We start from the raw sequence: 14,062 nt of genomic DNA on the forward strand, positions 1-14,062 counted from the left end.
TCCACAGCTAAATTGTTGCAACAATTAATTACACTCATTGTTGCAAATTTGCACCTGTTTCTAGCCTGAATTTGTCTAGCTTCAGTTTTCAGTAAGTGGATCTCATTCTGCTAAATTAAAGAGCTGCCTACTATCCAAAAATCTCTTCCCCATGTACATACTTGAGGACTGTGACCAAGAGTTTTGCGTAAAATAAAAAGATTGAACTTAAGTTTCTCACTTTAAGGTATGTTTTCTAGACAGTAAATAATTATTGTGGCTCTTTTTTTTAAACTCTTCCCAATTTTTCAAAATCTTTTTTGAATGTGAACACCAGAACTGGATGTTATGATCCAATAATGGTCTCACTAATGCCACACACAGAGGTAATACCACTTCCCTACTCCTGCTTGGTATTCCCCTGCTTATACAAGAGGAAATTCAGTTTCTAGTTTCAAATGTCTTGAGGCTTTAGCTTCAAAATTCAGCCACAATTTAAACCACATTCAAAGATAGTGTGAGGAGGAGTCAGGGAGCTGCTAAAAGAGCCAACTCAAGTGGGAGACCAATAATACCATACCTTGGTGAGAAGCTGTTTGGAGAGAAAAGCAGGTGGGGGCTACGGGTGGATAAAGTCCTTTTAGACCGTGGATTTTCTGGTGTCGTTATGTTCCGTTTCTGAGAGCCCTACAATACAGGAAGAACAGATGCGTCAGTCTTTCCCAGACTATTTTGAAATTCAATTGAGGGTTTTACACATATGCCATTTTCTCTCAGCTACTACTCCTCAGGAGACGCATGAGAGGGCCTTATTCTCCACTGCAATGCACCTTGTGTAGTCATTTAGATCAATACCATGTAAAATGGGTGTAAAATGCTGCCAAAACAGATTAGTAGGGCAACAAAGAATTAGGCCTATGACTTTTAAAGTGACACAGGCCCCGATCCTGCAATAACATTTGCACAGATGGACCCCTGCACCCATACCAAATTCAAAGCGGTACGCAGAAGTCATTGCTGGACTGGGGCTTTATTCCTTAAAAATAACCCTGCAACAATCATGAAAACTGTCCAGCCCAGCCACAAGATCTATCTTCCCTCCCTTACCCTGATGAAAGGGAAACAATATTTAAATCACACATCCAAAGAAAGAAAATTGTGCTCACCCCAGATAAGAAAGTAAATCTTTGCTTGCATTAAGACAGATGAAATAGCAAACAAACAGTAACACTTTCACATATGCCCCAAACCCTTAAAATTCCACCCAGCTTCCAACATCTCAGAGGAGAATGGAGCTGGGTAGCTCTGTTTGGAACAGAAACGTACAGAACACTATATACTTACCTTTGACGGTGTTGTGTAGGCATCTAAGAGGTTCTCCTCTTCCTCCTCTACGTCAATGCTAACAAATATTAGTCACGGAAGAGAACAGAGTAGCGTCTACTGAAATATAGGGTTTGACCATTTGTTGCCCTGCATCTTTACTCAGTCGTTTGCAAAATCCTATGGTTCTGTCTTGGAAGCATGTTGCCCTACACACGTGCATCCATTTACACTAGTGCAATGGAGAATCTGGTCCATAAATTTCAATTAAAGTGCTTAAAAACAAACAAAGATATTATAGAGGTAAAACTATCTTTAGAGGGCTATTGCCCTTCTTGTAAAACAGAGATCACAAGATTTTTGCCAAGCACTAAAAAATCATTCTTGATGGATTCCATTCCATTGATGGATAGGAAGTATCCTAGGATGCCTAAGGTATCTGAAAAGTTTGCAGTTCTGGGAGCAATTTAAGATATTGACCAGAAACATTACACTAAAGGAATGAATTTTCCAACCCTAAAGTTAACAGCTTTCTCCCATCCTGCTCTTTTATGCATGGAGAAGCCTCTTCAAAATCTAATTCTGCCATAACCACAGGAGACTGCCAGCTGATCTTGTCTACATAGTTTTTGTCCCAGCAGAACTATATCAGTTATCTTAAATTACACTGTAGGCTCTTTGGGGTATCTTCCTAAATTTTGTACAGCGTCAAGCACAGAGGAGCCCAGTACAAGCACTGACTCTTTAGCAGTTTCTTCTGGTGTTGCAGAGTAAGTTGTTACTTATCTTTCACCTAATGCTAGGAGAACATTAATATTAAAAATCTTTACTAGAGAAAGTTGACTATCTTAGGTATTTATATGATTCCTATCATCATAGCATCGGAGACTCTCACAATCTTTAATGCAACATACACCTGCAAGGTAGGGCAGTGCTATTGTCCTCAATTTCCAGATAGGGAAATGAGGCTCACAGAAACTAAGTGACTTGCCTATGGTCACAAAGAAAGTCTGCAGCATAGCAGGTAATTGAACCGGTCTCCAGAGTTCCAGGCTAGCACCCTAATCACTGAATGAACCACCCTTCCTCTCTTGAGTAACAGATTACATGTAATTAATTCCTTGTAAGCTATGCTATATAACAATACCAAAGTACAGGCTGAATCAAGAAAGTCAGCTAAAAAAGGACTTATTTTGCCTTTTTATTTAGAAGTCCTGATATTAAACAAATAGAGAAGGATACAGTCCCTGAATGGTGTTGATATCCTTGATTCCGGAGTATCTGTTGTCCTTTTTCTGATGAGCTTTAGTAACTCTTTTGTTGAGTACCTGAGGAACAATGAAAGTCCAAGACTACTTCAAGCTGTACACATAACTTGATTATATAGCACTTCGCATCTCTAAAGATCTTTAGAGATGTTAACCAATTAATCCAACCCGGGGTATTAATCTTCACCACCATTTCACAGATGGAGAAACTGAGGCACAGAGAGATGAAATATCAACCTAGGCCACAGAGAGAAACAGTATCAGAGTTGGATTAGAATTTGGGAGTTCTCAGCCATGAGCTTAAGCCCTCAGACTTCTATTGAAAAATAAGTTTATTTTTTTTTCCCCAAAAGCAATTTGTGATTTTAGAACGTGCTAAAGTGTCTACTGTCTGCTAAAAATATTGCATAGATAGGGACCTGTATATTGGATCCCCCAATCTTATCAACCTAGAAAGCAGTTTCTTTTCCTGCTTTAAAAGTGACGGAGTGTCTCAAAATATTAAGCTTTCCTTTCTCCCACTCTCTGAATATTTTTGTCTGTTTAGATTGTTTGCTTTTCAGAGCGGGAACTTGCTAACTGTGCATATATAGGCCACATCATCATAGGACTGTGGTTCTCAGTTGGGACCTCTAGGTGTTCCTATAATACAGGAAATAATCTTCAAAGCAGCAAGAAGCCAAATCACCATACTCTATTATACCTATATTTAGGGCAAGGGCTGGTTTGAATTTGTTTCACTCTTGGTAGATTTGTTTTAATTATGATAAAATTATATTAAAGAAAGTATTTCTAGACAACACGTTCTAAAACTGCACCATGTACAAGGCAAGTTGTACGTTAGCTGTGCCTGCAGGCACAGGTCTCATAATGCCCAGCTACGTTTCAAGTTGATCTGCTGGTATATACATGCCTCATCTACACCAGAGTGTAGGAATTTAGTGCTAGCTATACGTTCTTCAAAACATGACCTTTCCCCCCAGTCTACACAAAGCAAACTATGCCTCCTCCCAACCCTCTATTAGCTGTTTACTAAACATCATTCTTACTTCATGTTCAAAGACATTCAGAATCTCTACAGTGAGACGAGACGCATCATCTTTAGTTGTAGTGAAGGCAACTAATTCATTAGCCAAGTCACTCTGTGCCAGTCTGTGCGTCATGCATAGTTCAACCACTGTAAGAAGACAGATATTTTATACAGAGTTGAATCACTGATGAATTTACAGATGTCATCTCTCTTACTTTAATAGGCAGACACCACAACTACAGTTGTTTAGCACTGCAGAGGATAGATTACAGTCAAACCACAGTTGTTTCTCGCCATTTTCAGACCAAACAAAAGGGGCACTTCGTCCCACCTCACAGGCTCTGGGGCAGAGCACTTTATCAGCTGGCATCCTTGATACAAACAGCAGCTAGTCCCAAACACTAGTTTCCCCAACGTTAAACACAGGAAGTGGAGCAAAAAGGGACATAAGCGCAGAAGGAAGCAGCGTCCAAAGAGCAAATTATGCCGCTCATCGCTTTTCTGCCTCATACCCCCAAAACCCCTCCTCCAGACCGCCCGCAAGCCCCCTCCCCGCCAGACTTTCAATTTACCCCATCACCTGACTCCCACCACCCCACAGCCCTGTTACCCACCCCCTCCTCACAACCCGCAGGACACAGCCCCACTGGTCCGCTCCCTGAGCCCCCACAACCCCCCTGCACCTGCCCCAGAAGCCCCTCCGCCCTAATTCCTCCCTCAAGCCCCATTCCGGCTCCTGCTACCTCGCCGCACCCCCCACCCCCAGTGCCCCCCTCCTCCTCCTCCTCCAGCCTCACGTTTGTCGGGCACCGCCTCCTCTTCGTAGCCCACCCCGAAGACCCTGAGATCCTCCAGCAGCTCCTCGACACAGACCGACCCCATTGCCCACCCCCGCCGGCCGGCTGCTGGGACAGAAAGCAAGCGAAAAACCCGCCACCCTCACGACACTTCAGTACTTTACGGCCGCCGTCACCTTGCCGCCTTCAGCCTCCGGCAGCCAAGGGGGCGGGGTCTATTCCGACTGGGCGTGGCTATCTACCCCTGAGCTGCTCATCGGGAGAAGGCGGGGTAGCTGCCTCGGAGATGCCGCGTCGGTTGCGGCGGACCATGGCTGGGGGGCGTGGCTACACACCCGAGCAGCCTATGCGAAGCCCTAGGCGTGGCTGGAGCCCAGTAGGGGCGGGGCTGTTTTCCCATTTTCGGCTCGCGGGGGAAGGTGGGAGCGGCGAGTGCCAGGGGGAGGCTGGCTCGCGGAGCTCCCCGGAGGGAGGGGCTGGCCTCGCGCTGCCGTTGGTGCTCGGGGAGCGGGCGGGGACCCGGGAGAGTTAGGGTCGAGGATGAGGAGCCTTAGTGAGGGGAGAGTGAGCGAGCTGGGCAGGAGCTTCCTGAGCGGGATGAGATATATTGAGGCTTCCCCATTTCTCCCCCAAAGGTGGAGTTTATATAACCTCTCCCTGAGGGAGAGCGGTCACGAGGCCCCAGGGGGAGCGCTGAAGGGGAAATATATTAAGGGGGGGGAAGGGTCCTTTGATTAGCAGAGAAGAGAGTAGGGAGAAACAACCCCCTTAAAGGCCTAGTGTACCCTCAATGTTGTGTTGCATGGTGTTAAACCCAACTATACACATTAAATGATGGGTTCTAAATTAGTTGTTACAACTCAAGAAAGAGATCTTGGAGTCCTTGTGGAGAGTTCTCTGAAAATATCCGCTCAGTGTGTAGCGGCTGTCAAAAAAGCAAACAGAATGCTGGGCATCATTAAGAAAGGGAGAGATAACAGGAAAAAAAGATCATGTTGCCTCTATATAAATCCATGGTATGCCCACTTTTTGAATACTGTGTTCAGATGTGGTTGCCCCATCACAAAAAAGATATATTGGAAAAAGTTCAGAAAAGGGCAACAAAAATGATCAGGGGTAAGGAATGGCTTCCATATGAGGAGAGATTAATAAGACTTTTTAGCTTGGAAAAGAGATGGCTAAGAGGAGATATGATTGAGGTCTATAAAATCATGACTGATGTAGAGAAAGTAGATAAGGAAGTGTTGTTTATTACTCATAACACCAGAACAAGGGGTCACCAAATGAAATTAATAAGCAGCAGGTTTAAAACAAACAAAAAAGGAAGTATTTCTTCACACAATGCACAATCAACCTGTGGAACTCCTTGCAAGAGGATGTTGTGTGAAGGCCAAGACCATAACAGGGTTCAAAAAAGAACTAGATAAATTCATGGAGGATAGGTCCATCAATAGCAATTAGTCAGGATGGGCAGGAGTGCTGTGTCTAGCCCCTCTTTGCCAGAAACTGGGATTGAGCGGTGGGATGGATCACTTGATGATTACCTGTTCTGTTCATTCCCTCTGCGACACCTGGCACTGGCCACTGTCGGAAGACAGGATACTGGGCTAGATGGACCTTTGGTCTGACCCAGTAGGGCATTCTTATGTTAAACACAGTGAGATAAACTGCTGTAACTTTTCACGTGGTTGCTCTTAAACAGATTTAAACTTCACTAGTAGCAGTTTAGCTTGCACCTCACAAGCTAATCCAGTATCACTAGTTTTAAACTAATGTAAATGTGCCCACACATCGGTTTGTGCTGATTTGACTGACTTGGCTTTTAAACCAATTTATGTGAAACTGTTACAACCTGTGTGTGTAGCTATGTCATTAGAGAGCCAGGGCTGCATTTAGGGAATAAGAGAAAACTTGTTTTTTTTCAAAGAAAGAACTACAAAGGATAGAAACAAGATCACACCTGATTAACACAGGGAACAGGAGGATGAGAATGGAAGCTGTAGGTGGAAAAAGAAAAACAGAAGAAAAAGCAAGTTTCTTTTAAAGTTAGTGAATTTTATTTTATTCCTTCATGTCCCTACATTTTACTGTATTTCCCTGACTCATGCCCCACAGCTCCACACAGAAGGGAACAGCAGAGTGTTGTTAGTATGTGGAATTACCAGGCCCAATCTTAGGCGTTGCTTTGCACTTTTAATTCCCATTGGCTTCAACAGCTAAGGCCCTGTTCTTGCAAAGATGGAACTGCTAGTGCATAAGTCAAGCTTTCCTCATAGTCTCTTAGGATCATACTCCTAAAGATAAACTGTGAATTATATTTATCTTTGGGCCAATGACTGTCTGTTTTTGTTGTGTAGACTTGCTTGCACAATGCGGGTGGGGTGTCTAGGGCAATGGTTTACAAACTTTTTTTCTGGTGACCCAGTTAAAGAAAATTGATGCCCGCGACCCAGCTGAGCTGGGGATGAGAGGTTTGGGGTGTTGGAGGGGCTCAGGGCTGTGGCACAGGGTTGGGGTGAGGGCTGTGGAGTGGGGCCAGGAATGAGGGGTTCAGGGTGTGGGAGAGGTTCTGGACAGGGGTTTGGGGTGTGGGCAGGGGTTTGAAGTCAGAACTCTGGGGTGGGGCTGAGGATGAGGGGTTTGGGGTGCAGGAGGAGGCTCTGGGTTTGGGAGTAGCTCAGGGCTGGGGCAGGGGATTGGGGCACGGGGTTGGGATGTGGGAGGGGGTCAAGGCTCTGGGCTGGGGGTACAGGCTCTGGGCTGGGGATGAGAGGTTTGGGGTGCAGGCGGAGGCTCTGGGTTTGGAGGGGCATGGGCTTACCTTGGGCGGCTCCTGGTCAGCAGCACAGTGGGGGTGCTAAGACAGGCTTCCTAGCTGTCCTGGCACCGGAGACCACGCTGTGCCCCAGAAGTGGCTGGCAGCAGGTCCGGCTCCTAGGCGGAGGCGCGCAAGCGGCTCCATGTGGCTCTTGCCTGCAGGCACCACTCCCATTGGTCAGTTCTTGGCCAATGGGAGTGCGGAGGCTGTGCTTGGGGCAGGGCCAGCACACAGAGCCCCATGGCCTTCCCGCCTACAAGCTGGACGTGTTGCTGGCCACTTCTGGGGCGCAACGCAGTGTCAGAACAGGTAGGGACTAGCCTGCCTTAACTGGGCAGCACTGCCAATGGGACTTTTAATGGCCCAGTTGGCAGTGCTGACCAGAGCCGTCATGACCCAGTGCCTTACAGTACTGAGTCGCAACCCGCAGCTTGAAAACCGCTGGTCTAGGGTAGACACCATTGCAATACAGCTAATGTAAGAATTGCTTTTCTGGGCTAATAATATTAGCAATTTTGTAGAATTCAATAGTGAATACAATAAACTACCAGGATAAGAACTGACCACTCATCACATCTATAATGTAAAGTTTAGAGGTGACTTGCAAAGACTTTTTCCATTTGATTTCTCAGTAGGTACTGAATATCTTTAATAACTTCCCTAAGAGGGCCGTCATTATGTATAAAAGAATTAAAACTTTAAAAAAAAGTCTTAGATCCCTCAGGTCACACAAAGGGATCCTGGTGGCTCTGGTCAGGCCATTGAATGTCTGGTGTGCATGGCGCCACAGTGGGGCTGGCAGGCTCCCTGCTAGCTGCCGCACCGTGGACCACGCGGCTCCCAGGTCGGGAAGCAGCTGGCATGTCCAGATCCTAACCATAGGTGCTGCCCCGCTCTCAGACATAGCTCCCATTGGATGGGTCAGGGCAGGGGAGGAATTAGCACCACTTGTGAGTGCTCACCACACGGCTGTTGAGGGGTTGCATGGTGCACGCCTTTCCCACTGCTGCATAACCCTCTTCTCCTTGCACTCCTGCGTGTGGCTGGCTTGAGTTGCGGCGAACTGTGGTCTGTTGCCCCATCAGTGGCACCTAGGAGTTGGAGGTATGTGTATCCCCGTCTCCAAGTGCTGGGAATGGGGCTGCATCCCCATCCTCCTCACTGCATCCCTCCCTGTCCCAACCGTCCCTGCACCCCTATCCCCCTGTCATTGCATCCCTCCCTGTCCCACCATCCCCCGTCATTGTATCCCTCTCCCATCCAATCCCATCCTGCCCCCCACACCTACCCATCCAGCTCTGTACTCCTTACAGTGCTCTCCCACTCATCCTCTCCACCGCCTAGAGCCACCACCCCCATGCCTGTCACCCCCTGTACCCCATTCACCTCCATACACTGCTGCACTCCCATTATATCCCTATACACCCTGTGTCCCCCACATCCTCACGCACCTGTAGCCTTCTGCCTCCCCCTGCATCCCCATCCACCCCAATATCCTCCCACATCCCCTTCTCTCCTTCACTGCCCCCTCTCACCCCCACTCTGCTCTCATCCTTGGCCTCTTTCCCTCCCCATCCTCTCTCCTCCAGCCTCCACCCCCGTCCAGCCCACCTCCTTCCTTCCTGGCTGGGTGACTTAGGCAGCCCCTGGAAAAGTGTATGGAAAATGGTCTCCATAGGCAAGTGTGTGTAAAAGACTGTGTCTTTGTGTAGGGAGGTGCTTGTATTGCTGCATGTGTGTATACCTGTGTGAATAAAATTTGCAGCCTTACTCTTTGATTTTTATTCCTTTTGCTGGCTTGCGCACAAAAAAATTGATGACATAAAATGTGCGTGTATTCATTTCGTAACAAGTTTTTGGAAGAGAAGGGAACTCTATGTAACCCTTCTGCCCATCAGAGTTGGCAGCAACAAGGGCCGGGTTCAATATCTAGGGGATCCATTCCAATAACACAATGCAAACCGGCTCGAGCCCCCACCCAGTGACCTGGGACAAATATATACCACCCCCACTGGGCGCCTCCAAGATGCAATACTTCCCCTCTCGCAAGCACATAGTCTGAGTGTAGCAAAAAGCCTTTTAATAACAGAGAAACAATGTGGCATTATGTTGGGGAAACACCACCAACAGGATTCATAACACAACCCATGAGCAAAAAGCCCACCCCAAGCAAATTGTGGCATGCCCCTTTCCCTTTGGTTCTTGAGTCCAGCAACCCCAAATCACCCAAAGTCCCAAAAGTCCAATGACCCAAAAGTCTCTGTCCCTGGTCAGGGCAGCCCCAGAATTCGAAAGTTTATCTGCGGAGCTTTACCTCCCAACCTGGGTGGAGATGGGACGGGGGTAAGAGGCACCTTACGTGATCTGAAGCTGACCACCCCACAGCTCCATAGGCCTTCGCTTTGCTCCGCCAGCCGCCCCACGAACTCCTTCGCTCAGCTCAGCTCAGCTCCACTCCGTGGCCCACAAGCAGCTCCCACCGTCCCACAAACTGCTCCACCAGCCAGTCCACAAACTGCTCCACGTCCCACCAGCAGCTCCCACCATCCTACAAACTGCTCCACCAGCCTGTCCACAAGGCACTCCAGCCCTCCCTGCAGACTGCTCCACAATATATCTTCAGGCTCCCCCACTACTTAACACAATGCTCAGTGATTTCAGCTCTTAGTCAGTTCAGTTCTTTGGTGAATTCAGCTTGTAGTAGGGGAGCCTCAGTGCTGGTGCACCATTAGCCCAAAGTGAGCTCAGCAGCCTGTAACTAGACTCCTCATGGAATCAAAATTAGCTCTGATATTCTACAGTGAAGAGAGGAGGAAATGCAATTAGCATGGAATGCCCTCACCAAGGGGCCCATGCCACCAAGTACTAATACTTGTCCCCAGCCTCTCTCTATTCACAGAGTTTTGGAACCCATGACCCTTGCCTAGCGAGTGCCACTTAGTTGATGGTGAGTCCCTCCATCATAACAAAAGGCCAAGTACAGTTCCAAGCACAGTTCCCATAATCAGGGTAATAACAATTTATTCTTCCTGCCCCAATAACAGAGACACTGGGGATCCCACAGCAGCCAAAGTGACCATTTGGGCAGCTATGGCCTCATTCTAGGCGGGGTGGGTGTGCCTATGCAAATGAGATCAGCCCCTGAAGTTCTTTTCCACAACTTGCCACACCTCACCACCAGATGTCAGGGTGGAGCTCATCCTGACACTGCTTACATCTAAAAGAAATGTATTATTTCTTAAAAAGTGAATGTTGTTGACCAGTAATTGCAGAAGAGCCAATGTGTCATACATTTCTCCCCATCTTTGTCTAGCTACATTATAAACTCTTTGTTGCAGACTCTCTCTTTTTATGGGTATGTCCAGCACCTTCCACCCTGGAGCCCTGATCTTAGTTGGGGTCTCTAGGCACTATACAACAATTGTAATAATAAATAACTTGGAAATATATGTGTTAGTGCATGCTAATTGTGTACACATGAATACACGTGTGTGTCTGCATGTAGGTGTGGGAGTCAGTTTCTACAGATTTATTTTTATAGGTATCTGTACAGGTGTGCATTTCTGTGGTTGTGCTCTACGGATTTGTATTTGGGCTTCAGGAGTGGGCCTTTAATGGACCCATTGCAGCTGTGATAATGTGTGGTCCTAACTCCACACACAAAATTACAATATAGGCACTTATGAAATAAAAATATATTTATTGGTTTATCATTTCCACAAGTTACCACCACTAACAAATGTGAACTGTAGTCCATTTTCTCATAGATGGAACAGAATTGCTGCACCAAAATGTTGCATTATATAAAACATTTATACGGATGATGTGACATGAACAAATCAGGTTTTGTACTTGTCAAGAGAAATATCTGACAAGTTATGAAGAAAATAGAGCTAAGGGTGGAGCAGATTCTTAGTTTCCCTTTTGGATTACCCATTATCCCCCAAGAACGTAAAATTGATCCCCAATTTCTGTTTTACAAGTTGTATTCTTATTAGCTGTCTTAATCACCTACATTTGAAGCTTAAAGTCACTTTGACCTATTCACCCTTTTATCATTCACCATTTTGGAGAGCAACACTAGCGTGTTGGAGAATATATGGCACAGGTGAAACAAATAGTGGACTACTGTATCTGTTTCTGGTGTCTACATTTTAAATGGAATGTTGAAAAATTGGAGAGGGTGTAGAAGAAAGCCACAAAGATAATTTGAGGACTACAGAAAATGCTTTACTGTGAGAGGCTTAAAGAGTTCAATATGTTTAGTTTATCAAAAAGACAACGGAGAGGTGACTTGATTACGGTGTAGAAGTATCTTCATGGGGAAATAATATCAGATACTACAGGGCTCCTTAATTTAGCAGAGAAAGGCATAAAAAAAGTCTGGAAGATGAAGCCAGAAAAATTCAAATTAGAAATAAGGCATACATTTTTATCAGTGAGAGTGATTAACAATTGGAACAAATTACAATGGGAAGTGGTGGGTTCTCAATCTCATAAGGTCTTTAAATCAAGACTAGATGCACTTCTGGAAGATATGCTTTAGCCAAACATAAGCTATTTAACAAGTTATTGGACTCAATACATGCATGATGGGGGAAAAAAACCCAGAAGAATAAATTTAAGTAGTTTCAATTGGCACTCTCATTAAAACTGTTTTTGGTCTATAGTTTGTGTCTTCTTTACACTTCAGAAGAAGTTTTAAAAGTTTCATTTTCCAGTAGTGTTTAAAATATCTCCCTGGTGAGGTGAAGGGTATCTGAATCACACATTCTATCTCCCACATTCAAACTGTTGCATCTCCTGGTCTTCTCCTGGTGCCTATTGGGCTTTGCAGTGAAAATGAGCATGTGAGCGAGGGTGCAGGAGAGCAAGCAAGTAAGGAGGGATGGAGTAAGTGGGGGTGGAGCCTCGGGAAGGGGTGGGGCAGGGCAGGGGTGTTTGGTTTTCTGGAATTATAAAGTTGGCAACCCTAGCTGTGAGGTATCACTTTAAAATGTCCGTGTCTGTCAGTGACAGGGCTGGGGCAGGGTTCTCTCATCTTGGATTCCTTTCTGCACACAATCTTCATGCACACCACTGGCAAGTTCAACACTATGTGCTTTACTTACAATGTTCCTTGGAGCATAAGGCTTTTCCCCAAGCCTTTATCTACAACCAAGGCACAGGGCAGGAGGGAAAGAGACATCACACCTCTCTGAGCCCTGGTCTACACTACGAATTTGGGTCGAATTTAGCAGCATTAGATCGATTTAACCCTGCACCCGTCCACACAACGAAGCCATTTTTGTCGATGTAATGGGCTCTTAAAATGGATTTCTGTACTCCTCCCCGATGAGGGGATTAGTGCTGAAATCGACATCGCCGGGTTAGTGTGGATGGGAATTCGTGTGGATGCAATTCGACAGTATTGGACTCTGGGAGCTATCCCACAGTGCTCCATTGTGACTGCTCTGGACAGCACTCTGAACTCGGATGCACTGGCCAGGTAGACAGGAAAAGCCCTGCGAACTTTTGAATTTCATTTCTTTTTTGGCCAGTGTAGTGAGCTCATCAGCAGAGGTGACCATGCAGAGCTCATCAGCAGAGGTGACCATGGAGTCCCAGAATCGCAAAAGAGCTCCAGCACGGGAGGTACTGGGTCTGATCGCTGTATGGGGAGACGAATCCGTGCTATCAGAACTCTGTTCCAAAAGACGAAATGCCAAAATATTTGAAAAAATCTCCAAGGGCATGAAGGACAGAGGCTATCACAGGGACCCGCAACTGTGCCGTGTGAAACTTAAGGAGCTTAGGCAAGCCTACCAAAAAACCCAAGAGGCAGATGCCCGCTCAGGGTCAGATCCCCAGACATGCCGCTTCTATAATTAGCTGCATGCAATTTTAGGGGGTGCCCCTACCACTGCCCCACCCCTGTACGTGGACTCCTGCAAGGGGGGAGTCTCACGCAACAAGGATGAGGATTTTGGGGACGAGGAAGATGATGAGGAAGGGGAGGTTGAAGATAGTGCACACCAAGCAAGTGGAGAAACTGTTCTCCCCGACAGCCAGGAACTGTTTATCACCCTGGAGCGAATACCCTCCCAACCAGGGCTCCCGGACCTTGAAGGCGGAGAAGGCAGCTCTGGGTACCCCTGGCGCCGGCTTGGTGCTCCAGTGCCAAGGTAGGGATACAGGTTCTCGCCGGCTTGGTGCTCCAGTGCCAAGATAGGGATACAGGTTCCGTCTATGGCCCCACCAGAGTTAGGGAATCCCATTGCAGCAAAGCCATCCACTATGACCTGCACATTTCCCAGAGTCACTACCCTTGATATCAGCAGATCTTTGATTGCTTTGGCTACTTGCATCACAGCAGCCCACACAGTAGATTTGCCCACTCCAAATTGATTCCCGACTGACAGGTAGCTGTTTGGCGTTGCAAGCTTCCACAGGGCTATTGCCACTCACTTCTCAACTGTGAGGGCTGCTCTCATCTTGGTATTCTTGCACCTCAGGGCAGGGGAAAGCAAGTCACAAAGTTCCATGAAAGTGCCCTTATGCATGCAAAGGGGTTCTCCACATCAGATAGAGAAAATGCAAATGTTCTTCTTTTACAAAATGTCCAGTTAATTTCAGAGACATTAAATCTAGTAATTTATTTTGTAAAATAGGTAAAGATCCAAATAATGGTGGTCCATTCTGACCATATTGCTTTATTTAATTCTGTTATAAAGGTACTAGCCTCCTGGGCAGAACAGTTAATTTTAGTCATACCCACTAACTAGTTTGGTTTTGTACCAGAAACATCTACAGCATATACTCAAGCACTTAGCAGAATATTAAATATCTAAAGCATTGGTCACATAAT

At 46.3% G+C, this 14,062-nt stretch overlaps 1 protein-coding gene across 4 annotated transcripts in view; it reads right to left on the bottom strand.

The window, feature by feature from the left end:
• Nucleotides 1-4,592, bottom strand: part of POLA2 (DNA polymerase alpha 2, accessory subunit) — a 44,870-nt gene extending 40,278 nt beyond the window's left edge. For 2 of the 4 annotated variants that reach the window (XM_084633858.1, XM_084633857.1), the window contains exons 1-5: nucleotides 4,398-4,561; nucleotides 3,620-3,747; nucleotides 2,545-2,630; nucleotides 1,324-1,381; nucleotides 560-666 (exon numbers count right to left, since the gene is read on the bottom strand). In XM_084633858.1, the coding sequence (XP_084489984.1) occupies nucleotides 560-666; nucleotides 1,324-1,381; nucleotides 2,545-2,630; nucleotides 3,620-3,747; nucleotides 4,398-4,482 (464 nt within the window). In that variant the 5' untranslated portion in view covers nucleotides 4,483-4,561. The other 2 variants (XM_084633856.1, XM_084633855.1) reach the window with 2 other exon arrangements.
• Nucleotides 4,593-14,062: the final 9,470 nt, after the last annotated feature.

This window comes from Lepidochelys olivacea (genome assembly GCF_965140295.1).
Source record: "Lepidochelys olivacea isolate rLepOli2 genome assembly, chromosome: 7".
Taxonomy (NCBI): Eukaryota; Metazoa; Chordata; order Testudines; family Cheloniidae; genus Lepidochelys; species Lepidochelys olivacea.